Source organism: Lactuca virosa, chromosome 6, assembly GCF_052849685.1.
Source record: "Lactuca virosa cultivar CGN04683 chromosome 6, Lactuca_virosa_CGN04683_v6, whole genome shotgun sequence".
Taxonomy (NCBI): domain Eukaryota; kingdom Viridiplantae; phylum Streptophyta; class Magnoliopsida; order Asterales; family Asteraceae; genus Lactuca; species Lactuca virosa.
Window position 1 is genome coordinate 52,877,636 of NC_136431.1, and position 25,530 is coordinate 52,903,165.

At 33.4% G+C, this 25,530-nt stretch overlaps 3 protein-coding genes and 1 long non-coding RNA gene across 7 annotated transcripts; 3 read left to right on the forward strand and 1 right to left on the reverse strand.

Annotated features, from left to right (window-relative positions):
• The first annotated feature begins 213 nt into the window (after positions 1-213).
• Positions 214-1,050, forward strand: LOC145122594 (uncharacterized). 2 transcript variants are annotated; one of them, XR_013714639.1, is made up of 3 exons: positions 214-312; positions 449-607; positions 701-1,050. It is a non-coding gene; the product is annotated as an uncharacterized LOC145122594 (long non-coding RNA). The 2 variants fall into 2 exon arrangements; XR_013714640.1 differs by having other exon boundaries at positions 704-1,050.
• Positions 1,051-1,916: 866 nt separating this feature from the next.
• On the reverse strand, positions 1,917-4,350 carry LOC145120433 (heat stress transcription factor A-3-like). The gene is made up of 3 exons (XM_079056256.1): positions 4,048-4,350; positions 3,292-3,554; positions 1,917-2,656 (listed from the first exon to the last, which is right to left on the reverse strand). Exons 1-3 carry the CDS (start codon positions 4,121-4,123, stop codon positions 1,925-1,927), a joined length of 1,071 nt encoding a protein of 356 aa, XP_078912382.1. The 5' UTR covers positions 4,124-4,350; the 3' UTR covers positions 1,917-1,924.
• Positions 4,351-8,871: 4,521 nt separating this feature from the next.
• Positions 8,872-12,710, forward strand: LOC145119435 (pre-mRNA cleavage complex 2 Pcf11-like protein). Of its 2 annotated transcripts, none has more exons than XM_079055100.1 (7): positions 8,872-9,703; positions 9,811-9,912; positions 10,002-10,274; positions 10,360-10,419; positions 10,525-10,905; positions 10,984-12,336; positions 12,415-12,710. In XM_079055100.1, the coding sequence occupies exons 1-7, from the start codon at positions 9,311-9,313 to the stop codon at positions 12,427-12,429; spliced, it is 2,577 nt and encodes an 858-aa protein (XP_078911226.1). In that variant the 5' UTR covers positions 8,872-9,310; the 3' UTR covers positions 12,430-12,710. The 2 variants fall into 2 exon arrangements, with proteins under 2 accessions (XP_078911226.1, XP_078911227.1); XM_079055101.1 differs by having other exon boundaries at positions 10,528-10,905.
• A 2,130-nt stretch (positions 12,711-14,840) lies between these two features.
• Positions 14,841-20,478, forward strand: LOC145120487 (calcium-dependent protein kinase 7-like). 2 transcript variants are annotated; one of them, XM_079056300.1, is made up of 9 exons: positions 14,841-15,153; positions 15,227-15,795; positions 15,881-16,004; positions 17,781-17,924; positions 18,207-18,359; positions 18,455-18,570; positions 18,646-18,813; positions 18,995-19,222; positions 19,994-20,478. In XM_079056300.1, the coding sequence occupies exons 2-9, from the start codon at positions 15,274-15,276 to the stop codon at positions 20,147-20,149; spliced, it is 1,611 nt and encodes a 536-aa protein (XP_078912426.1). In that variant the 5' UTR covers positions 14,841-15,153; positions 15,227-15,273; the 3' UTR covers positions 20,150-20,478. The 2 variants fall into 2 exon arrangements, with proteins under 2 accessions (XP_078912426.1, XP_078912427.1); XM_079056301.1 differs by having other exon boundaries at positions 15,231-15,795.
• The last annotated feature ends 5,052 nt before the right edge of the window (positions 20,479-25,530 follow it).

The window sequence follows — 25,530 nt, forward strand, 5'->3', positions numbered from 1 at the left end:
TCGTATTTGCCCGACCTAAACTATAAATATCATATTTGTCCTTCTTAATGTTTTAAAATATCAAATTTGCCCAAATAAGTTAACAATTTTTATTATTTAATAATCATTTTTTATAATTTTAAACCACTAAAACTAAAAAAAATAATTAAATGGTCCATAATACCTTTCTATTCTAAATCACAGGATCTTTTACACTATGTTTTATAACTATCGTGTTCTTCCTTAAGCCGCCCTCCTCACTATTGTTCACCTATCGCCATCTTCCTTCTTGCATCTCGTCATTTTCTTCTTGCAATCATTAATAAGCTTCAGGTAATATTCCCCTTTGTTATATCTCATTCTTTTTGGCAACATAATCAACACTTATGTGACAATCACAAGAATCTCGAATTGTTGATACTCATGTATTAATTTCACAATTCCCTTTCAATATATGCCCTTTGTTTAGGCCAAGACTCCAAATCACAAGCTTAATTTCATAGTATTGCCAATATTGGTAGCTAGAGTAAAGTAAATTGCTACAGGGAGCATGCATTCAAAACGTGCTTGATTCTATGGTTCAAGCTCTGTTGGTTGACAATAATTGGAATTTATATATGTTGAACAGGTTATAAATTCGAAATCATTAGACTTGACTGTGCATTTTGACTTTTCATTTTAGACTTATGAGTTTGTTACTATTGTTACATGCATTTTTTAGCAGTGGCGGAGGAACTAAAGCGAGGCAACCCAAGAGACAGTGAAGTGTTTACCTGATGCTTATTATCTTGTTAAAGATTAATCAAAAACATTACCAATAGTTTCAATATTTTCAGTTTAGATATACTGTCTTGCAACATGAGGTTTATGATCACATGCAAACATAAATAATAGTAATCATAATTACCTGATGGTTATTAGCTTAGTAAAAATTGATCAAAAGCATGAAATGTGATGGAGAGAGGTCAAATAGGAATATGGAGGAATTACAATTACCTGCTGTGAATAGTTGTTTGCAAGAAGAAAAGTGCAACAGGGGAAGGAGGACTGCATACGAGTGTTTAACTGGTAAGGGCATTATTGTCCATACAGTGTTTTTGACAATAATAATAATGTAAAATTATAGAAAAAGATTATTTAATGATAAAAACTATTAAAAAAATATATTTTGGCAAATTTGATATTTTAAAACATTAATAAGGGTAAATATGATATTTAGAGTTTAGGTCGGGCAAATACGATATTTAGTCGTTTAATAAGGGTATATACGAAATTCTCCTTTAATTTATAAAACTAGATCTTTCATAAAAACTAAACGATAGGACTTCTATTAAATTGGGATAAGACATCTTAAATGTAAGAACTTGATGGAAAAAACTCACCTTTGAAACAAATCAAAAGGCCTATTAAGTCGTCTGAATTATCAACAGAAACATCTTTGGGTTAAATAATGTGAGTTAGATCCATATTCTCCTCTGAGTTCAAGATATCAAGATTGCAAATATTGTACACACAATTTCAAATATACATTTCAATTTATTGTTTTTAGTGAATCAAACCTCCACGTGTTTAAATATTGTGATTGTTTGTTGGAAAAATATTGTTCTTGAACTATTGAACTATTGTGCAATTTGTTCAAGAAGTTTTTCCCTCCACAAACCCTAGCCTGCATCTTCATGAGCAAACCTGGAAAAAGAACAACAAAACAGTAAGATTATATTCACACAACAAAAAAAATAAAAAAATCATTGTTAACCCAATAAACTTATTTATAAACAAATCACCTCCCCAAATAAAAATTATTTCAATTTGTGAAGAAACATGCAACAAAAAAAAGCATGTGCTTTCAGTAATAAATATAAGTAAACTGCAAAATATGCAGATTTAAATTAAATTATTGGATAATAATAATAATCATTTTTATCAGTTTCAGAACTCCTATGATTCAAAACCCGTATTGGTTTTTACTAGTTTCACCATGTTCACCACCGGAAGCTGCTAAATCCCAGAAATCAGAAAAATCTCCACCACCAAACTCCGCCAACTCATCGGAATGAGGAATTCCAACATCATTCCAGTCATTGGAATGAGGAATTCCAGCAATCGTTTCAAAATCCAAGCTCCAAATATCTTCCTGTTTAACTACACAGTCATCAAGAACAACAGCGCTCTCTTTAGTCAAATCTTTGGGTTGACCGAGTTCATGTAAATCAATACTTTTTAAACCGGAATCGGAATCAGGATTCCAAACATTGTCATCAACTGGAATTGGATCAAATCCAAGATCCTGATCATGGGATTGATGCTTCACAAACTTACGAACCCTTCTTTGAGAAGAAATGCGATTCCTTAACAGTGTTGGAATCTTGAAAGCTTTAGCCAAAGATGAAATCATAAGCTTTTGTCTGTTTTCAGCAGCTTGAAGCTTTTCATTCACTGATTCCATATACTCATGAGTCCCACGTTGCTGTTGTTGTAGCTTCATTACCTCTTGCATCATTTCCATCTTCTCTTTCTGTAATCTTTCCACCTCGTTTTCAATGGAATTGGAATTCGAATTCCATTCTTCAATCTGTTGTGATTTGCGCCTCTTGATGTTCTTCAAGAGATGCCTTTTTCCTTTTAAGAAGCTTTCACACGCGAATTCCCACCTGTCTGTATCAATCTTGCGAAAACCCTGAACTCGATTAATCACCCACAAAAAATTTAGTAGTGAAGATGCAAAAGATTAAAGAAAAACATGAAAAAGATATAGATTATTAGCACAATTGAACAATAATTGTTACAAAAGAGTAAAAATTAGCATTTTTTAACGGTTTACCAGAGTCCAGACACTGAAAATCTATCTGCAACAATATAATCCTTCTTGCAGGAATATTCACAATATAAACAGTGCATCTCATTAATGTAGCGCAATGAAGATTGAAGAAAGAAAGAAGAGTTCTTGATATATATACATATGTTCAAACAAATGCAAAAAGGAGGAATAATATAACATGAATAATTTGACTTGATATAAGTATAAAAAAACCAGTAAAACTATAAGTGAGAATCGATATCAAGAAACAAAACACCTTCATTATTTATGTCAAGTATCAGATTACAATGAGAAATTTACAGGGGTGAAAAGACAAAAGATGATATACAAAAAACACTATGCTAGAGATGTATAGAACAAAAGAAAGACATGAAAATCTGAAGGAAAAAAAAGGGTGAAAGATATGAAGTAGAAAAAGTTCAGAATGTACATACGGACTAACATAGTGAACCCCATAATTAGGGGTTTAGTGTTTAAAGCAAATATATACCCACATATGTGTTAAGTTGTCTCACAAAGCTTGAAAGATTGTTGTGCTTGAAATTTCTTGGCAAGATTACCCTTGCGAACTCCACTGGGTCCCACACAATGAAGCTTGCGCCATTATCGCTCCATGAGATGATATGGTTTAATCTCGGGTCATCCACCAAATCATAGGTCTTTGACAAAAATGGCGGAATTGGTGTCCCGATTAAACAATCAAGGGGTTGGGGGAGATGATGAACATCCCCTTCGTCAATCTCTACGACAGCATTTTCTGTGGTCAATTGTCAACAAAAAGTGATTAGACAGCAATATATCAATCAGAACAAATCAAAATATGAGATAGAACTTTTCGAACTCTGTATATAAAAATACCAGAAAACAGAGTAGCTTATTGAGAACTTTTTCGAATTCAACGAAGAACAAGGTAGCGCCATAAGAAAAAGGACCAATCACTCAAAGAAATTACAGTTTCTAATACTAATTTATGCAAAGTAGAATCATCATCGGTTTAAGCATTAGCAAATAGTAGAGGTAAAACAATGCGTAATTGGTCAGATTGAAGCATTAGCTAGTAGTAGAGGTAAAACAATGCTTGTGAGAAATTGAAAATTGTGAGAAAAGCGAGTAGCTTCATGAAAATAAGGAACATTACTACTCACCAAAAGCCTTTGACAGAATTTTTTTTTTATCGATTTCCATTAAAAAGCAATCAGATATAAACTTTTAACCAGAGCATGAGAGAATTAATGAAATATAAGACGAACCAAATCGTAACGGATGAGACCCATGTGGGCGATACGAAGGAGATGAAAGTGAGCGTTTGTAGGGACGATGATCCATCGGTTGAAATGAAGAAGATGACGATGAAAATGGTGGGCGATGACTGAGGAGTGATAGTAGAATTGAGCCATGTATATATAGGCATGTAGTGCAGACAAGGTGTTTGATAAATATCTTGAGAAAGGCGGTGGAGGAATGATACTGTTAATGTTCGTCCGGAGAAGTTTCGGAGAGGAAGGGTCGGCAGATATTTTTTGTTGCAGGTGGATTTTTTTCTAACTGTTGACGACAGTTTCTAATGCGTCGTCGTTTTGTTACTTGGAATTTAAGGCTTTAAATTAGCCAATTGGATTTTGGGAGTCGAGAGAAATCTGGTGGACTCCTGGATGGGCCCGGCCATGGGGCTTTGGTCGGTGTATTTATTTATTTATTCGTTATTTTTTAAAGTATATTTTCGTTTTTAATACAGGATTCTCTGTAATGAAATAATAAATAATAATTTTTTACTTTTGCATTGTTTTTTTCTGAATAAATCACAGTAAGTAATAGTTAAATCTTTACTAATTACTAGGTTTATATTATTAAGAAGCTTATGCTAAAATTTTGCGATTAATATTATCTAATTATAAATAGTAATTACTTTTTTTTGTCAAATTAATTATCTTCTAATTATATTTAATATGACAATGTTTTGAGATCTGGTTACAATGTTAACCAAAAAGTTGTTTGTTTGTCTGTTGAATGCAATTAAATGATAAATGATATGAAAAACAAATTAAATATTATTAGTTATCATGTTCTAATATCGATACATCGATGCTAATTTTAGTAACTCCTTATATTGTCTGATTATAGACTTATGATGTGTATGTTAATCGGAAGGGCGTTGATTTTTCCACATCTCTTTTTTATCTATCCACTGAATTTTAAACATAATTGACAACTATGCCCCTTGTTAGATTTAAAGAAGAGAGAGAAACCCAAACATTTATTTCCAAACACAGGAGGCTCCTTCTTCCTTCTTGGGTATGCCGGTGACTCACCCTTCTTCCCGTCTTTTGGTTTGCTTGCTGGAAATACATTAAACAATTTGAAAACTTTGAAAAATAACCCTTTGAAAATTGTTGACAGTGAAAACGTTTTTTATTGTTTTGTAATCAGTTCTTCGATTTAACTCCCCCTGCACCTGCAAGTGATGCCATCAATGGTGTTTATGGAGTAAAATGTTGTTTGGTGAAAATCTCAGACCAACATCACCATTAGAAATCTCTAGAACATCTCCGCTAATCACCTCCGACGAAATCTCTGAACACCACCACCACAACAAAAGCCCAAAATAGATAAAACACAAGGGTTGAAGGCGAAATCTCCGGCAAAGGGTCTCTCCCAGGTTTGTTTGTGTGCATAGTCGACGATCTTCATCATCGTCTTCACCGTCATCGTCTTTTTCAATGGAACAAGGATGACTAACGATGAGATAGGGGTGGTCTTTTGGGTCGAAAAGGGGAAAAGAGACCCAATGTTGCTCAAGTTCCTTCCATACAAACCTTCATCTTAATCCTTGGTCGTGAGAGTTTTTGATGTTCTTCATCCTCTTCATGTTGTAAGATCACCATCAATAATGATCTTTTAACCTAGGTAGGGTTTTGGATCGTTTGGTTGTATTGAAAAGGGAGTATTTTTGCTTCCATTTATGAGGATGGATTTACAACGATAAAGAAAAGGTTTGGCGCAGGAAAAGGGGTTGTCGGCGAGGAAAGAAGAAGCATGTGACAGATACAAGGGCGTCACACTTACAGAGTTTTTAGATGGAGTCATCAGGGGCAATTTTGTCAACTAACAATAAAATTATGTGGATGAATAAAAATAAGCCGTGGAAGAATCAGTGCTCTAATCGGAAGTCGAGAAGCATATCAATTCACTTGCACCTTGTTAGCTTAAAGTTATTGTATGCCATCATTTAAAAAAAAAATTCGATCTTTTTATTTATTTATATATAGCAAGAAAGAACATCTTGTATATTTACCCAAGCATCTAAACTATTCAATTATATAAAATTGATGTTTTACAAGAATTTGTAGAGTGATTTAGTTATAAAAAACACTTCACTTGTTTGTATGACTTACAAAAAGTCACATTAGCTACTGATTTAACTTTTAGAATACTATTTGTACACATAAATAACACCTAAAATGATCACGAAGAATTAACCATTGATGCAAATCTTTAACAAGAAAGATATAGAGAAAGCCCTAAACATTAGGGTTGTTTTTGTTATAGAAACGTTGAATTTGATTTCAAATTAGACTTGAAAAGACAAAAAAAAAGTACATTATACATTGATATGAATATTCGGTTGATCTAAGTTATGTAAAACGTTTAATAACTAATCTTTCTGTCGTCTTCATTTATTTGAATACTAGATGAATATACATGTTCCACATGAATAAAATTACAAGATTAAAATATTAAAAGATTATATGTTATTCAAAATATTACATGCGTGTTTGGTTCATAGCTCCTTTATGATTTAATAAATATTGAAATTTTATTTCGATATATTAGTTGTAATCTGTTGAAAATTGAATAGTATGAACAATAGTTCCTTTTTATTACAAACTAGATATTTATTATTAGAATGTTCGAAGTTGAAATTTTGTAGTGGTGATAATCTATTAATGCAAGTTACGAGATAAAATTTGAATTATTATGATTCAATATAAATATATATATTTGAATCACATTATCTTAATGTTTCCTATTAATGAGTTTTGTATGAATAAAATTTTTTATTATTGTTTAGAGAAAAAGACAAAATAGATTAATCTTATTGCTACTTTTTAAAAAATAGCTAAAAATGTCCAAAAGATCCACTGTTCCAGATCCCGATGACATCTATGAAATTAGGAAGTGGATTGAAAAATAAGTCATTTTAAGCTATGGAAAAACGCCTTATTATTGGCCGTAAGATGTCTCAATACACAACACACATATTTCTTAGAGCATATAGTATGGACAACGAGAAATGCTATTATTGCTGATGTGACACCTCATAACCTAGTCATAACAAGATGAACCCACCCCCCTTCTTGTTGTATCTAGTTGTGTTGCTTCGTGTTGTGGTCATGACTAGATGAAACGTGATCTTCTATTGGCTGCACAAATTCTCTCTCTCTCTCTCTCTCTATCTATCTCTCTCCTCTTAACGAGTGTTATAACACCATGAACACCACACCCCTTCTTGTTGCTTCTTGTTATAACACCACTTCAAGTTGCCCATACCTAATAGTCTTAGAGTGTCGAGTATGAGACTCAACAACGACGTTAATGTCAACGTGTGGACTAACCAAAACGACACCATAAGGACAACGGTGTGCAACGCCTCATATCAACCAATCACCTCTTGCTTTGACCATTAAAGATCAAGTTTTAAAATAAATTATTATTATTATTTTTTCCAATAAATACGTACCATCTATCTCACTTTTATTTACATTATTCTTTTCTTTCTCTATATTTAATACAAGTTCAATATTTACTAAAAAAAAAATTATGGATCTGTTTGACCATTTCTATGATGAAGATGATGATGTGTTTATCAATATGATGTACGGATATTACACCAATGAGCTACGACATATGAGATGGAAACTCTATGAGATATTATATATGCATGTATCATAATGCATAACATGGTTGTTAAAGATAAAATACGAAATATTGCAGATTATATGCTTACAATCTAGACACATGCAATTTCAACCATATACATATGAATATTTACATAGAAGAGTTGATATCCAAGACACACAAAAACACATGCAACTTCGAGAAGACTTGATGGATCATATATACCATGGTAACGACGATGAAGACTAATTTATTTAGGAAAAATGTATTTTTTTCTGTCGTGTAATGCTTTTTTTTAAAAATTTTTTTTTTTATAAATTTTAATGTTATGTTTAATTTAAATATTATGTTTTGTTTAAATATTAAGTTTAGTAAAATTATATTTGTTTTTATAATTATAAAAAAAAATTCAAAAAAAATAAAAATAAATTATTACATTAAAGTTATTTAATATTATAACACGCGACCATACCATAATCTCCTCATTCTAATAAAAGAATAAGTTTATTCTCCTTTTGACATGTGTAATCCCATTAGACCTTATAATTAATGTTATACCATTCGTCAACCCATTGATTTTCCATTTCAAATTTCAAATTTTAATTTTCTAATTACATTAAATTAAAATAAATCTAGAATAAAAGTCAAAATAAAACTAATAAAATTATAAGGTGATATAGTTTCATGTATTTATTTAAATCAACTATTATAATTTTATATAACTAAAAAATATATCTTAATTAATAATTTATTTAAAATAAATATTTAATAGTTTTAAGTTTTTTACTATGAAAATTTAAATTTGTAACCGTGGTTTCCACGGGTTATAAACTAGTATCTTATAATATAATAAGTGATATGATATGTAAGATCACACTGTTTTAATGTTATAACAAAATGGGATACTTAATAGTCTTATCTTTTCTTATTTGCATATTTATTGATGAAACAGTCTTAAAATCATGAAAAAAACACTCTATTTTTACATAATTTAAAGCCTTTTTTTTTTCTCTAATTGAAAATGCTCATTGAAGAACGAATGATTAAATGGATCAGATTTTATAGGATTAAAAGAGCATGGCCCATTATTGGACTTTAAGCCCACTGATATCAGGCTTAAATGGACTTTAATCCCACCCAATTCAGGCTTTTCCTTTTTGACCATTTACCAACGGTCTACACTCTACACAGTACACACACCACACACACACGCACATGAAAGAGAGACTCCAGTGAAATTCTGAACATAGAACAAATAGAGCGAGTGCTAACGACAGCTCTTGATCTGAATACGTGACGCCTTTCGAATCTCTTCATCTAAATCTCCAACAAAATCCATCACTTTCTCGCAGAACATATAAATTCCAACACCCTGCAATCGGTTCTTCGTGTCTCGTTTTTGATTTTGTTTTCCCTTTTCATTTTCTCGATTTACGCATTTGTAATTGCCTCTAGCTAGGGTTAGGGTTTTCGATTTGCTTACCTTTTTAATGTTTGTTGTATGTTGTAACGAATCGAATGAAATTTCTACAGGAAGTTAAACTTCCTCTTCAACATGCTAATTCTAGATTAGATTAATTTTGATTTTTGTAAAATTGATTTGGCGGGGTGTTAAAAATGGAGATGGACAACACTTCTCGCGGCAGATCATTCGATAGATCATCACGAAACCCTGCTACACTGAAGAAACCTCGATTGGTAACGGAAGAGCCAACGATTCTTCGCAGTAATAATAATCCCAACGGTAATAATAGACCTATAGTTCAACGGCCGTCAGTGGGGTTCCGGCCGGCGGTGGAGAGAGATGGAGACTCCGAGTCGTATCAGCCACAATCGCTATCTCAGATAAAACAGCAACAACATCAAGAGCTTGTGAGTCAGTATAGGACAGCTCTATCGGAGCTGACTTTCAATTCGAAACCAATCATAACGAACTTGACTATCATCGCCGGAGAAAACGCCCAGGCTGCTAAAGCTATTGCTGCTACTATCTGCAATAACATTATCGAGGTGATGATTTCTGTTACTATGTTTGTGTAGAGCTAGCTGGTTATAATTATAAGTTTATAAGTTATAACCACTGTCACTGTAACAAAAAACGATTTTCACATTTTTAGGTTCCGAGTGATCAAAAGTTGCCATCGTTATATCTTCTTGACAGTATCGTGAAGAACATTGGTCGAGATTACATCAGACACTTTTCCACCAAACTCCCTGAGGTTAGATCTTCATTCTTCAGTTCCATTGTTTTCTTAACTATGTCCCTCTGATAAATCAATTCACTTTCTTTACTTCTTCAATCTTTTAGGTATTTTGCAAGGCATATAGACAGGTTGATTCTGCATTACATTCTGGAATGCGACATCTTTTTGGGACATGGAAAGGAGTATTTCCACCTCAATCACTTCAATCAATAGAAAAAGAACTTGGTTTTTCAACAGTTGGGAATGGGAATGGGAATGGTTCCTCTTCAGGGTTGACCACATCTAGACCTGACTCACAACCACAACGCCCTGCTCGCAGTATTCATGTAAATCCCAAGTATTTGGAGGCAAGACAAAAACTCCAACAATCAAACAGGGTAAAGAAACATTAAAGTTTACATTTTTAACCTCATCTAAATCATTTTTGTCATCATCACTCATTGAATTTCATCTTTCATGAAGCCAAAAGTTGCATCCAGTGACATACCCACAACTCGTGCTGATCCTCGCCTAAAATTGCATGTATGATACTAATCATACTATTACTAACCATTTAAACTCTTTATAAATATGTTAATATTTGACAATAATTCTAAAAAATGTTCTATCTATGCTTTGCCATGTCAGCAGGCACAAAGAGATCCAGAGAGTGATCTTACACACGAGAATTATGAATTTGGTTCTGATATATCAAGCCCTTCCGAGGGTAGTTTTGGAAAATCCAATGGAAGAGTAGGAGAACAAGGACTTGAAAAGACATGGTATGAAAGAAATGGACATGGGTTATCATCGAATTATTCACTCCATAAATCTTCAATTCCTGATGTGAAATTACAACCTATCAACAATCTTATAAAAGGAAGTGGTGAAGTGAGTAGGAGTTGGAAGAATTCAGAGGAAGAAGAGTATTTGTGGGATGATGTGAGCTCAAGAACAGTGAATCCTATTCTTACCTCTTCCAATAGTTCAAAGAGAGATCCTAGACTGTATTTTGACCCCGATAGACCGGTAAGTCTAAAAGACGGAATTACCCTTATTCTTTTCCTTACATAAATACATTGAAACGTATTTTTTTTTTCTTTCTAGGGTTTTGATAATCGTCTTCAGAAATCACAACGGATGCATGAGAAAGAATCTTCACCTGATCTACCATCTGCAGAACAGCGGATACCTTTACCTTCTACTTCACTAAGGGCAAAAGGGTCATTTTTGACAGACGAAAATGCTTTTGTAGGTGCTTCTAGAAACTTGTTACATGGTTCTAAAGTTTTCCCTTCCTCTTCAAGTGGGGTGTCAGTGTCAACAAGTCTTGATTCTTTATCCAGAATCTCTTTGCAATCTCTTAAAGCAGCTCGATCTCAGGGGCAAATAAGTCAAGATTCTCAAAAATCAAAACTTCAAAATTTACACCCAATAAAACGCGCGCCAATTCCGCCACCTCATCAAGAACCTGTATCAGAACCTTCTGTTCAACTTCAACATCAACTTCAACCTCAACCCCCTAAACCCTTACCAGTGCCACGTCAGCAAAAACCTGTAGTTGCAGATATACCAGGATTATCATCCACAAGTAGTTTATTAGCTGCTGTTAGCAGCATTTTTGGCAAAAAAACTACCACTCAATCCATGTCATCATCTCTCAAAATCCCATCCTCCCATGAAAGCACATCACTTTCATCATCTCTTCTTGGTACTACTCCAACAACACAGAGTACAACTCTTCCAAATCCTGAATCAAATGTCTCAAGTCTTTTGAGTACATTGCTCTCAAAGGGTTTAATCTCTGCATCAGAAGACAACAAAAACAACAACAAACACAACAACAACAATAAAATTAATAATAACAAAAGTGATGATGTCATTGTTACTCAAACTCGAAAACTTCCTCCAAAAGTTTCCTCAAAGAGTGTTGTTATTAATAATAAGAGTGTTGTAGGATTAGAGTTTAAGCCTGATGTGATTAGGGAGTTTAATCCTTGTGTGATTAGTGAACTCATTGATGATCTTCCACATCAATGTGGGATTTGTGGGTTAAGATTCAAAGCTGAAGAACAATTCGATAATCATATGGAGTGGCATGTGTTAAAAAATTCAGAATCCAACACTCTAAATACAAAATCATCAAGGAGATGGTTTTTGAAAGCTGAAAATTGGGTCAACGGGGAGTCTGACTTTGACTTTGACCCTGGGTCAACTACACAAGAAACATTCTTGATTGATGGTGAACAGATGGTTACTGCAGATGAAACCCAAATTGTGTGTGTTTTGTGTGGAGAAATTTTTGGTGATTTTTATAATCAAGAAAGGAATAAATGGATGTTTAAAAGAGCTGCTTATTTAAATATTGGCAATGGTGGGACCCGGGGTGTAATTGTGCATGAAAATTGTGTATCAGTGAATTCGCTTTCTGATTTGGGGTTAGCTAATGATGTGAAAGTGGTAAGTGTTTGTTTGACTTTGTTCAATTTGTCTGAATGCATGAGTTGACTCGGTTATCTTGCTTTTGACTTTTTTCAGGAAAAGAGTGTATGAAGGGTAAAAGAGGGAAACCAGGTTCATTTTTCTATATCAAGATTACTTGTTCTGTTAAAAGTTTGTTGTTTTCTGGCTGATGATTCTTGAATGGAAGAGAATTATTAGATGTCACATACCGTTTTTGACTTTGTTTTGGATGTTGATTTGTATAATGCTATAAGTATAAGCTGCATTGTATATGTTTGTGACATTAAATTATTTTACTTTTTGGGTCGTAAGGACAATGTTGGTAAACCCATGATATAGTAGAATGAATGGATGAAGTTTATACTTTGCAACTTTTTTTTTTACTTTCTTGAGTTCTTAATTAACACAAAATACTCTCAAGTGAAAGCCAAAAAGAGACATTAAACAGCAAACATTAAAAAAGTCTCTTTTTTTTAATCATATTTCACATGTTGTATGATGTTTGTAGTTAGTTAATCATGTTTTCTTTTTCTTTGGAAGAGACTACGAGACAATAAAATAATAAAATAATAAAATGATCACTTGTCTCAATCCAAATGATCATTTGTCTTAATTGGAGTATCATGTTGATGACTTAGACAATTTCCAACCCTTAACACTATTTTTTTTTACATTATACCTATAATTATAGTGTAAAAGACAGTGATACATTAAAGTCCTCCAATCCATTACACTATACATCACAGTAAAAAGAATTGGGTTTTTGGCACTGTAGCACAACAAAGTTTGGCAAACTTACACATTTAGTCACTCAAGTATTTTTTGTGCTCAACTGGTCCTTAAATACCTACTAATTAAGGGTTTTAGGGGAAATTGTATCCGGTTTACGGATGACATGCTGACGTGGCTTGACATATGTGGGTTTGTTTTTGGCACTGTAGCACAACAAAGTTTGACGAATTTACGTATTTAGTCACTCAAGTAACTGGCTGTTCATATACCAGGTCATATAATGGTGTAATTTATAGGTAAAATTCAACTTTAATGGTCTATTAGGCACAAAAAATACTGGAGTGATTAAATGTGTAAATTCGCCAAACTTTATTTTGCTACAGTGCCAAAAACCCAAAAGAATATTCCAGGTATATTGCTCTTTATTCAACATTATATTTAGTGTTACATTAAAATCCAACACTATATATAGTGTTACGCTAAAATTCAATATTATATATAGTGTAATTTATAGTGTAAAAAATGACTTTTTAGTGTAGGGTTAGAGATGCCTTTATCACTAAACAACTTGGCCATCAACTAAAAAGTAATCAAAACCGACATTTTTTGAATTGTAAATCTTTAATCTTTCCATAATCTTACATTAATTTGAGCCCAAAAGCGTTCATCTTCCAATCACGTGTTGTATGATGAAAAGAAATTCATTGTAGGTGTATTGACACAACATGCTCAAAATCCTAAATCATTATTATTTTTATCGTTTCAACATGAAATTGAGTCCAAAAACCTTTAGCTTCCTCGACAATATGATTTGTTTATTCTCATATCCAATAATACCGTTGTAATAGAAACTAGCAAAAGTAAACAATGTAAAACCTAATAACATGTTGTGAAATATGGAGTAGACATGTTGACGAAGGTACTATGGCATATTGAGGGTTCAATATATTTTATCGTAGTCATAAATGTAAACAATATTTAACATGAGAAGCTATAACTTGAACTAGACGGTTAAATTACTGCAATATATGAAACATTTTACACCATATAAAAGTTGATCTAAACTTATTTACGTTTGTTTTATAAGATTACATGTATATAAAGTGGATTATGTGATGCTCAATATAGTAAAATAAAGATAACTTTAAAAAAATCAAATACACCTTAGTATGAGATATGGTTCTAAACGAATTAAACTTAACATGAACAAAAAGTTGTTCATTTTCGTTTGTTTAAGTTCAACCGAACAAACAAAAACAGATAAAAAACATATTTTATTGTTTTTGTCCTTCATTTATATTCATTAAGATAATAAACGAAACATATACAAAACATAAAAATGAGGGTAATCATTCACATCAAGATCTTTAAAACTTGATGTTCAACATTTTTAATATTTTGGTTAGTGTCACTTTTAATATGTTTACCATATTTAAAAAGTTCAAAAACTTGAACCATTCTTAGAAGCTATATTTTCATCCTCACTGTATAATATTATATATAATGTAATACAATAATCGAATATAAACGAATATTCATAAAACTAAATAAACAAACAAAATCATCGTTCATGTTTTGTTTGTTTAACTAAACTAACAAAAAAATTTGTTAATGTTCTTTCATTTATATGATAAACGGACTTTGTTGGGATTTAATTGCACCAAGAAATACTTTTTTATTTTTTGAAAATTAATTTGTTGAAGTAAATAATTGGTTGATATATTTGGTATAAAAGGCAAATACCATCATTTGAAAGGAACATTTTTTGATAACAAGAGGACAGGGAGAGAGACAGGAGAAACCAAGAGAAATCGAGAGGGAATTTGGAGGGAGAAAGAAAAGTCTGTTAAAGAGCTTTTTGACTCTCCTTCTCTCTCATTCATATCATCATCTCATCTCATGCTTCATCCATGGCCGATTGAATAACACAACACAACACCCCCAACAATTCAACAAAACAAACCCTTCTTTCATCACCATTCATTCAAATCTCTTGACTTTTCAACACCACCCCTCCAATTTTCACCCATTGATCTCCCAAAACGAATGGTATTTTACTATTTTTCACAAATTCTCGCACAGGTATCTTCACATTATCTCTCTCATTTCGTATTTGTTTTGATTTCAATCAACGGACTGATTGTTTTTTTTTTAGTCAGAATTCTTCGGAAAGTAATTGGAAAGATTAGACCAGTTTGAATCATGGGAAATTGCTGTGTTACTGGTAATTCCGCTCGTAGAAAGGAGAGGAAGAAGAAGAGGAGGGGAAATCACAAACCGAATCCTTTCTCAGTCGATTATCACAACCCATCTGCATCTCAAAACAATGAAACCATTTTCTTCGTATTAAAAGATCCCACAGGTCACGACATTACACAGCGATACAATCTGGGTCGAGAGCTTGGAAGGGGCGAATTTGGGGTAACGTGTTTGTGTACGGATTTGGGAACTGGGGAACGATTAGCCTGCAAATCGATATCAAAAAGGAAGCTTAGAACAACAGTTGATATCGATGATGTGAGGAGAGAAGTTGAAATCATGAAGCATTTGCCTAAACATCCCAACATTGTCACTATGAGAGATACTTATGAGGATAATGATGCAGTTCATATTGTCATGGAGTTGTGTGAAGGTGGTGAATTGTTTGATCGGATTGTGGCAAGAGGACGTTATACTGAACGAGCTGCTGCTTCGATTATGAGAAAGATTGTGGAAATTGTTCAGGTTTGGATTTGATTTGATCGATTTTGTTTTTGGGTTTTGTTGTTTGATTTTTTGTTGATGATTGGATTGTTTGAATTGATTACAGATGTGTCATAGTCATGGAGTTATGCATCGTGATCTTAAACCAGAGAATTTTCTGTTTGGAAACAAGAAGGAAACAGCTCCTTTAAAGGCCATTGATTTTGGGCTTTCGGTTTTCTTTAAACCGGGTATGTATGTAAACTTAGAGATTGAACAAAACAATCCAAAACTGAATCATTTGAACCAATTCTAAAAAAGATTGGACTGATTATGCGCACCACTGTTTAATTTCAGTCATAAACCGGTTAAAACTGAAACCGGTATAAAACCATACTGAAATTGTAGTAAATCGGTTTACAATTACATGAAACTTGCATCAATTAAGATTATGGGCCCGAAATCCTACCGAGGTGTTGTGCCCTTGGACTCCAGCAATCGTCTGAGCACTCACTCACTCTGCTAACCATTAATCTTCATAACTCAACAATCTCCTACTTGGAGGCTGTTCACCAAGCCAAATGTCTTCTGCAACATGTAATTCTCGTAAACCCAAAACAATGTAACATGCCCTTTCTAGTTCGACGTCTTCTCATTAATCATCTAGAATAGTTGAAGCTATGCAAATTGACCTGACAATTTGATACACGATTGACACGACATGAGTTTTCTATGTATGAGTTTTAGAAATTCGTGTTTCGCGTCAACACAAATTTTAAATTCGTGTTTCGTGTCTTACGCGTGTCAAACACGGAATTAACTGTGTTTATATACACAAATTAAATTCATGTTGACACACGACAAATATAAACACACGAGGCATATAAAACATGAATTAAATTCGTGTAAATTCATATTTATCCATGTTTTTGTGTGACATGATTAAAAACATGTCTATTCGTGTCGTGTTCGTGTTTGATACCCAATTTTACAATTCGTGTCGTGTTTGTGTTTACCAAATTTGTTCCGTGTCACGTGTCACACATATTAATTACGTGTCGTGCTCGTAATTATACCTAAAACACGTTTTACACATATACATGACACACAGACACAGATTGCCAAGGTCTGTGTAAAGCTCCAACTTTTTTGCTCACCACCTTAGTTAACATATCTATTGGATTCTTTGTACCAATGATATTTCTTAGGGAGGAGGGAGTCATTCCCTCCCAACCCACTCAATCCACTGTCACATCAGTTTTTGGTTCTTTTTTCTATTCATATTTTCCAACCCACAACATACGAAAATCCTATATTTCTCAACCCACTCAATTAAAAAAAAATACAAAACAACTAAGATACAAGTCTTAATTAGAAATAGAGCTACCGCTGGTACCTCAAAGATTATATTTGTGGACCTTCGTGTTGACTAACTATTCAATGAATAAAACCTTATTCAATAGAAACAATTTTCATGCATGTTGGACAACGCCTAAACATGGTGTTTTACTCGATGAAATTGTATGCAACATTTTCTACGCCATTGTAAACTTGACTACACCAAAAGGCCGCAGATGCAACATATCACAATCTTCTTGCCTCATAGTACGAATAAAATTCGTTCATGTGATCTGAAACATGCATACATTCATTTATTTTCGCCTTTACTAACTGCTGAATTAAGAAAACCATATTCGATGAAAATAATTTATCATACATGTTGGAGAACTCTTTGACAATAATGCATGCATCGTTCTTTGCCAACATAAACTAGACTACATCAAGGGCTCATTAATCCAAAAGATCCCAATTTTCTTACATTTATCACCCGACATCTGTCCATGGAGCTTTTTCTTGTATTACTAATCTTCAATTTTGCATATTCCAAATTCCAAAATCGTTATCAAACTTGTTGATATTCACTTTCTTATGTTCAACCATAGCTCTAATATAACCATAGCTCTAATATGAGGCATGCTTTTTTTGTCCATACAAACAACTCAACAACGGATTTGTCTATTATCCAGGGGAAGTCTTCAACGAGATAGTGGGAAGTCCTTATTACATGGCTCCAGAAGTTCTAAAACGCAATTATGGCCCAGAAGTTGACGTTTGGAGCTCCGGAGTCATCTTGTACATTTTACTTTGCGGCGTTCCACCATTTTGGGCAGGTATATATATATTCTTCACTATTTAAATCATCACCATGAAAAATCGACTTTATTATTTAGGGGATGTTTGGATAAATTAGATTATATCTTATTAGTTTATTTGCGGTGGGAATAAGCAATAAGCAAGGGGATATGCTTATTAAAATCAGCTTATTTGGCTTATCCCTACCACATTAAACTGATAAGGATTCTATCCAAACACTTAAACTTAGCTTATTGTGGTGGGAAAAAGCTAAACAGATTCTTTTTTCCCTGTCCAAACATACTTCATCTTTCTTACAGAAACTGAACAAGGAGTAGCACAAGCAATTATTCGCTCAGTAATCAATTTCAAACGAGATCCATGGCCTAAAGTTTCCGATAACGCAAAGGATCTTGTGAAGAAAATGCTTGACCCCGATCAAAAACGCCGACTTACAGCTCAACAAGTTCTTGGTAATGTTACGTTAATATAGGTAGTACTAATTTGTTGGAAAATACCTTTTCTTATCTTACATGCTGCCTAATTTACTTTCGTATTTCAATTTCAGATCACCCATGGTTATTGAATACAAAGAAAGCTCCGAATGTTCCATTGGGTGATGCTGTTAAATCCAGGCTTAAACAGTTCTCAGTGATGAACAAACTCAAGAAAAGAGCTTTGAGGGTATTGTTTATTTATTGAGTTTTGAATCTGAAACCCTAATTTGGAAAACCCTAATTTAATTGACTACATGTATAGGTGGTGGCGGAGCATTTATCAGTGGAGGAGGTGGCCGGAATAAAGGAGGAATTTCGTATGATGGATACAGGAAACAAAGGCAAGATAAATATTGAAGAACTAAAAATCGGTTTACAGAAACTTGGTCATCAAATTACAGATGCAGAACTTCAAACATTGATGGAGTCTGTAAGTCCAATCAATGTCAAAAACATATTTCAAAACAAAATATTACTTTTTTTTTTTTTTTTACGAACATTCTCATTTTTGTGATTAACTATATATATATATATATATATATATATATATATATATATATATATATATATATATATATACTTTTATGATAATATGACATATGATTTTGTAGGCTGATGTTGATAGAGATGGGACTCTCAACTTTGGGGAATTCATAGCTGCTAATGTTCATTTAAAGAAAATGGCAAACGATGAGCATTTACATAAAGCCTTTAACTTCTTTGATAAAAACAATGATGGTTATATAGAGGTTGATGAGCTGCGTCACGCGTTAAGTGATGAAGGTGACGTTAACAATGATGTAATAAACGCGATTATGCATGATGTTGACACCGATAAGGTACAGTGTTATCTGTATAAATGATATTTAAAACAAATTTGAAAAATAATGCGTAACCCCAGAAAACTCAACGTCTCCCGAAACATTATGTTATATTTTCGTTGATTAAAACTATTTATGTTATGCATTTATCCAAATTAATGCTTCTTGACCATAACATAAATGGTTCTAATAGCGAAAATAATGTTTTTTTTAGAAAAAGCATCGAGAGATAACGCGTTGGATTTTTTCTAAGCTTTTCCCTTAAATATAAAAAGGTTAATTGCAAAAATGACCAAAATGGAAGGGTGCTATTAATACCTTTCACCACATTAATCGCACAATAACCTACTTTTTTTTCGCAAAATTGATTTTGCAATTTATGAAATTGTTTTGTTAATGGTCCCTGCTACATATAACTTTCACAAAAATTATTTTCTAGCGATTTTTTTTTTGTTACGAAATGACATTATTTTGAAAAAAAATAGTTATAATTTCGCAAGAAAAAGTAATTTCGTATAGTCCATTTTGACAAATGAGTGGTTATTTTGTGATGATTGTTGTTGAAAATGTGATCATTTTCTCAATAACACCTTCCAATTTTTGTCCTTTTTGTGATTAACCCGAAAAATAAACATCCATATATATATATATATATATATATATATATATATATATATATATATATATATATATATATATATATATATATATATATATATATATATATATCCGTATTAGGTACTTAGTGTCTTCATTAAGTAATTAATTGTGATTGGATTTATTTGTCAGGATGGGTGCATAAGTTACGAGGAGTTTGTTGCAATGATGACAGCTGGCACAGATTGGAGAAAAGCATCAAGACAATATTCCCGAGAACGATTCAACAGTCTTAGTTTGAAGTTGATGAAGGATGGTTCATTAAAGGTAACGGGCGAGGGCCGTTGAAATTAAAAAAAAAAAAACAAAAAACAAAATGGGAAATTTTCCATTTGTGTATTATTAGGGTAGAGAGGTGGGAGGGGTGTGAGACTGTTTTAAGTGTTAACATCTCTATCTTCATAGATCCTTTTGTTCAAGTTCTTTTTGAGTAGAATTAGGATGGATACGAAAGCAAATGTATGAGATGGAGTTGTAAACATGGTGTAATTAGCTAGGCCCAATATAGGTCAATAGCTGCCTTTTTTGAGAGTTTCCTATTGTTGGCATGTATCTAACAGTTGAAAAACTGTATATTTATTACACTTCAAGTTAACTGCTTTGCTCTTTGTTTACCACATGATTTGGGTTTGATTGATTTGTGTCTAGGATGATGGATTTGTCATGAAATCATCTCACTTGACATGTTAATCTTCTGGTTAAGATATCGGTTTATTGGAATGAGTGTAGCTTTGATGTTTAAAATTGTTGAAATGTGTAAGAAAATGGGTATGTGTTGAGAAAAAAAACGTAGAACAAGTGATTAATTACTAAAACATTGTAATGCATTAGGTAATTTGATGTGTTACAAATAATGCAAGGACTCGACCACTTTCTATGGATATATAAATGGTAAATTAAGTACCCACAAACTAAACCAATTTCGTGACCAACACGTGGAGGCTGGCGTATGCATGCTACTTTTGTAGTAAACAAAACAATAAAAAATATCCAGCAACGGAGTAAGTTCTTACGCATTTGTGGTTAAACGTTTTCTTTACAGGTTCTATGAAGAAAACGAGAATCCTTTGAGCGTCTGAGAGAGAAGACATCTTCAACCGGAAGCTAGAAAAACCCAAAAATCTAAATCATGTGAAATAAATATATTAGTTTTGAGATTACATTAAAATAAGGCAATGTGTAATTTAATGGGTTAGCATCAAAATCATATTTTTCCTAAGTAACTAAGATTGGAAATTTATAAGTGTTTAGTTACTTAGTATTTTCATTATATTTTTAATGGAAATTTATGTCCTATCCTACCCGTTCGGCTAACGACCATCCACCAATCAAGGAAGCGGTGGGTGAAAGTGGATACCCATTCAACTGCCATTTTATAGGCAGTTTCCTTATACCCCCTTATAGATTGACTTCGTGAACGAGACCTACTAACGGTAAAACTGACTTTTTAATTATACATATATAATATATTAAACTTTTAATTTTATATAGTATAAGAGTGTATTTTAAACTTTTAAAATACTTGATGGTTTAATCTATTAATAAATTATACTCTTAATTTAATTAAACTTAAACTATATGATCATGGATTTAATAATACTCTTTTAATTAAACATTTAATTAACTATTAATAAAGTCCATAAGAGTTAATTTGAACTATTCAACAAAACATCAAGGTTCCAAATACTAAATTCAAAATTAAAACTAATTAATTAATTTTTTTAAGTTATGAACCCAAGAGTTTTAGAATTCAATGTTTCATAAAAAAGACATTTTCAAATTCCAAAACTTGAGGGCAAGTTTTGTAACTCGTGAAAACTTTTGGATTCCATAACTTATGGAGTTAATGTTTTTTTATGAATGTGACTTTTCATGTTCCATAACTTGAGGACAAGTTATGAAACTCTTCAAAACCTTTTGACTTCCAAATTTGATGGAAAATTTTGTAACTCCTTAAAAAGCTTTTTGAGTTCAAAATCTTGATGACAAGTTTTGTAACTCCTTAAAATATTTAGATCAAATTTTAAACTTATAAAATAACCATTTTATCTTTTACTAATTTGATCATAATACAACTCTTGTAGTAAGATAATTTCAAATCAAATTACACAAATAATTAGTTTATCATATAATCTAGTAATTATTTTATAATTTGACAATTTATCTTTTAATTGGATGAGGACAATCACTACCATATCAGAAAAAACAGATTTTATGATACAAAACAGTTTGTGGTAATGATCCTAATCCAATTTTGGCCAAAAAACTCAAAAAACTGCCAACAGATGATCCAACTCGTCGAGTCCGATAATAGACTCGTCGAGTTCATCACTGATGAACATGGATTCATCGAGTTCATGTATGGAATCGTCGAGTCCTTCAATCATAATGCAATTTTTCAAAATTTTCAACTTTGAACAATTAATCTATGCATCTATATAACAGAAAACACCCATGGCTTTGATACCACTGTTGGGTTTTAGGTACTATAACACTCCTATGGTGCACATACAACCCTAATAGCTTTGGATCTAAGTTTTCTCTAGTTATACATGCAACAAAAATTATCCAAAGCATGAAGCCTATAACTAGCATACAATATTGATATTTGAATCATAAAATACTAGTTAGAGATTACCTCTTGTTGTAGCTTGTAGAGTTTTTGGCCTTTCAAGAGCCTAGCACCTCAAGTGTGATGCCTCAAATGTCTTACAACAAACCAAGAACAAAAGGAGGAACTTAAGAGAGAGGTTTGGAGACACAAAAATTGTCTAGAGCTTCTTAGAATCACTAGTGCATGATTTTTGGCTTATGGGCTACATATATATAGTGTAGAATTCCAAGGGTCATTTGTAAACCCTAATCCATACACTTAGGCTTATGATCCATAACACACATGGACTAACTCTTCATGGACTCTCACATAAGCTTAGTCCATCATGGATCAATAGCCCAAACCATATGTATCACTGATTTACATAACCAGTCCCCGTTAATTTAATTAGTCTCTTTTGATCACTAAATTAATTCCAAATTAATTCTTGATCAATACTAATTAAATAATACGATTTATCAATTAGTATATTATACTTATAATATATTAATAAATCACAATAACCTCTTTCTCTAATATCCATCCTATCAAATTGTTCCAGAGAGTTGCAACCCAAATGGACCATGCTTGTAGGGTTATCTCTTACGCAACATGTAGGAGGGAATCATATCGCGGGGACTTAATGATCTATGCCCTGCGTAGCGGCCCAAAACCAAAACCCTAATTTTGGGGTTTTGAGCCCTATTTAAATGCTTTATTACCCTTGAGGCCTTTCCATCATCGGCCTCCATCTTCCCAACGTTCCATTTGAAACCCTAATTACATTTTTGGTGTATTTTGAGCTTGAGAGTATTTTTGTGTGCATTTTAAAGAAAGAAGAAGGTGGTGAAGTTTCTTGGAAGCTTAAATCTGCATTGGGTCCATAATTTCCTTTCCCTCATCCAAATCAAGGAGGTATAAAGTCTCTACCTTGGTTCTTATGAGCATGAGCAACTGCAGGCCATTAGGGTATCATTTCCTGTCCATTTTAGAGTTGTTAAGTCATAAAAATGAGAGCTTGGTCACTATCATCCTCCTATGCATGAGTTTTTGATCAATAGTTGGCTTTTGGGGCCTAGGATTTGGTTTGGTCTCCTTTGGAGGCACGCAAATCGATAAAGTCAGAAACTTTATCCATCAGGACGCTTATTTTGTTTAGATCAAAGGGTTTGATGGGTTGGCCTCCTGTATTAAGCACTTAATGGATGGGTATGTGCAATAGCTTATTACGCGGAGCGTAATTCTAGCTACGCAACGCGTAGCCTCATTTTTCCCCGTTTTTGCCACCTTAGGATCTACGCAGGGCGTAGAGCTGTTACACATGGTGTATTCTGGTTGGATGTTGACTTTTGACTTTTTGACCGTCGACCGTCGACTGTAACACCGTAAATTTCAAACAAAATTTTCATTTTAAAAAAACATAATTCTCAATATCACATTCCAAAAACCACAAATGTCAAGTTGTGAAAACACAAATTCATAAATTGTTTGATAAACACCAGGATCCACAAAACATAAACTCTATCTCAGGTGTGTGTACAATCAAGCCGGTGCCTTCCCGCGATCCTAAGAAGTACCTGAAACACATAACACATAACATGGTAAGCACGAAGCTTAGTGAGTTCCCCAAAATACCACACATATGTCATTATCCTCTCATGGCTATATCTCAAATAAGACCCTCCGGTCAATGTGTTTCAGTGGGACCTTCCGGTCCCACAACTCGGGTGGACCCTCCGGTCCTAACGCAGTAAAGCTCAGAATAATACACATCATAAACCATAAAGACATAATGCAGGATATCACAATACTTAATAATAGCATACACGACCCTCCGGTCACACAAATTACCACTCAAGGTAAGTATAGTGAGAAGTCTCACCTCGTAAGCAAGCAAATGAATCTCGTACATGAAACACCGATCTAGCCTCCGCCTAAGACATACGATAATTATCTCTAATTGACACTTAAATCACAACTCTAAGTAAACCAAGCTATTTTCTCTCTTTAATCTCTTGGAGTGGATAAAAGACTATTTTACCCCTCCATGGTCTCCTTATTCTCTGTCTTGACCAAACCCTAAAGTCAATGGAAGTCAACACTCGAGTCAATAGTCCATGTTGACCTGACTCGTCGAGTGCACCTATGTGACTCGTTGAGTCCCCTTGTTCCTTTAGAAAAGTCGCGAAAACCAAACCTAACTCATCGAGTTGTCTCATCAATTCGCCGAGTTACTCATGTCCAGACTCATCGGGGAAAACCCTAGCTGACTCGTTGAGTTGGATCATCCATTTGGCGAGTCCCTTAAGTCTCCATTCTCATTCAGACATTTTAAGGCAGATTCATAACCCCAAACTCTAGATCTAACCTCCCAAGGCTAATATATCACGTAAAGCTACAAGCTTTACGTCCATGCATGGCACTTAGGGCTTGAAATGCCAAAACAACTTCCATTTAGTGTCTTAATCATAAAAGCTCTCCCATTAGCTGGATAAAGATGGGACCTTTGGACTCTAGGGACCTCACATGGTCCAGATCTGAAGCCTCAATCACTTGGTACACTCAAAGTATCAAGGAAAATGGAATAAGCCCTAAAACTCCATATAATGAGATCTTATCAAACTAGTGAGCAAAGTAGAGACTTTTTACCTTCAACAGAAGCTCTAGATGAAATAACACTAGATCCCACAACGTCTTATCGTTCCTTTCTTGATACTCTTCTCTTCTTCTTCACAAAGTGCACCAAAATGCCCAAAGATTAGCTCTATTTCTCTCTTAGCTCACTAAAAACGATTAGGGTTTCACACAGGGGAGTAGGGTGGCTGGTGAGGCGGAAATGAGGGCTTAAGGTCCTTTAAATAGGACCTAACCCTGGAGATTTAGGGTTTCCTCATACAACGCCAACTAGGCGAGTCGGCTCTCTGACTCATCGAGTTGGTCATTAAACCCACATGGCCAATCCGACTCTACTCGACGAGTTGGGCATACAACTCGACGAGTCACTCAGTAAACCCTAAAAATATAAATATATAAATATTATACCTGTGATTCGGGATGTTACAATTCTCCCCCACTA

What these genes read in the sequence shown, in the direction of transcription:
- LOC145120433 (XM_079056256.1), bottom strand. Translation starts at nt 4,123, where the DNA reads ATGGATCATCGTCCCTACAAACGCTCACTTTCATCTCCTTCGTATCGC. An exon ending in GTCTCATCCGTTACGATTTG is followed by an intron (nt 3,555 to 4,047) that starts GTTCGTCTTATA and finishes AATTGACCACAG; the next exon opens with AAAATGCTGTCGTAGAGATT. An exon ending in TGAGACAACTTAACACATAT is followed by an intron (nt 2,657 to 3,291) that starts GTGGGTATATAT and finishes AATCGAGTTCAG; the next exon opens with GGTTTTCGCAAGATTGATAC.
- LOC145119435 (XM_079055100.1), top strand. Translation starts at nt 9,311, where the DNA reads ATGGAGATGGACAACACTTCTCGCGGCAGATCATTCGATAGATCATCA. An exon ending in TCTGCAATAACATTATCGAG is followed by an intron (nt 9,704 to 9,810) that starts GTGATGATTTCT and finishes TCACATTTTTAG; the next exon opens with GTTCCGAGTGATCAAAAGTT. An exon ending in ATCCTCGCCTAAAATTGCAT is followed by an intron (nt 10,420 to 10,524) that starts GTATGATACTAA and finishes TTGCCATGTCAG; the next exon opens with CAGGCACAAAGAGATCCAGA.
- LOC145120487 (XM_079056300.1), top strand. Translation starts at nt 15,274, where the DNA reads ATGGGAAATTGCTGTGTTACTGGTAATTCCGCTCGTAGAAAGGAGAGG. An exon ending in CGTTCCACCATTTTGGGCAG is followed by an intron (nt 17,925 to 18,206) that starts GTATATATATAT and finishes TCTTTCTTACAG; the next exon opens with AAACTGAACAAGGAGTAGCA. An exon ending in TCAAGAAAAGAGCTTTGAGG is followed by an intron (nt 18,571 to 18,645) that starts GTATTGTTTATT and finishes CTACATGTATAG; the next exon opens with GTGGTGGCGGAGCATTTATC.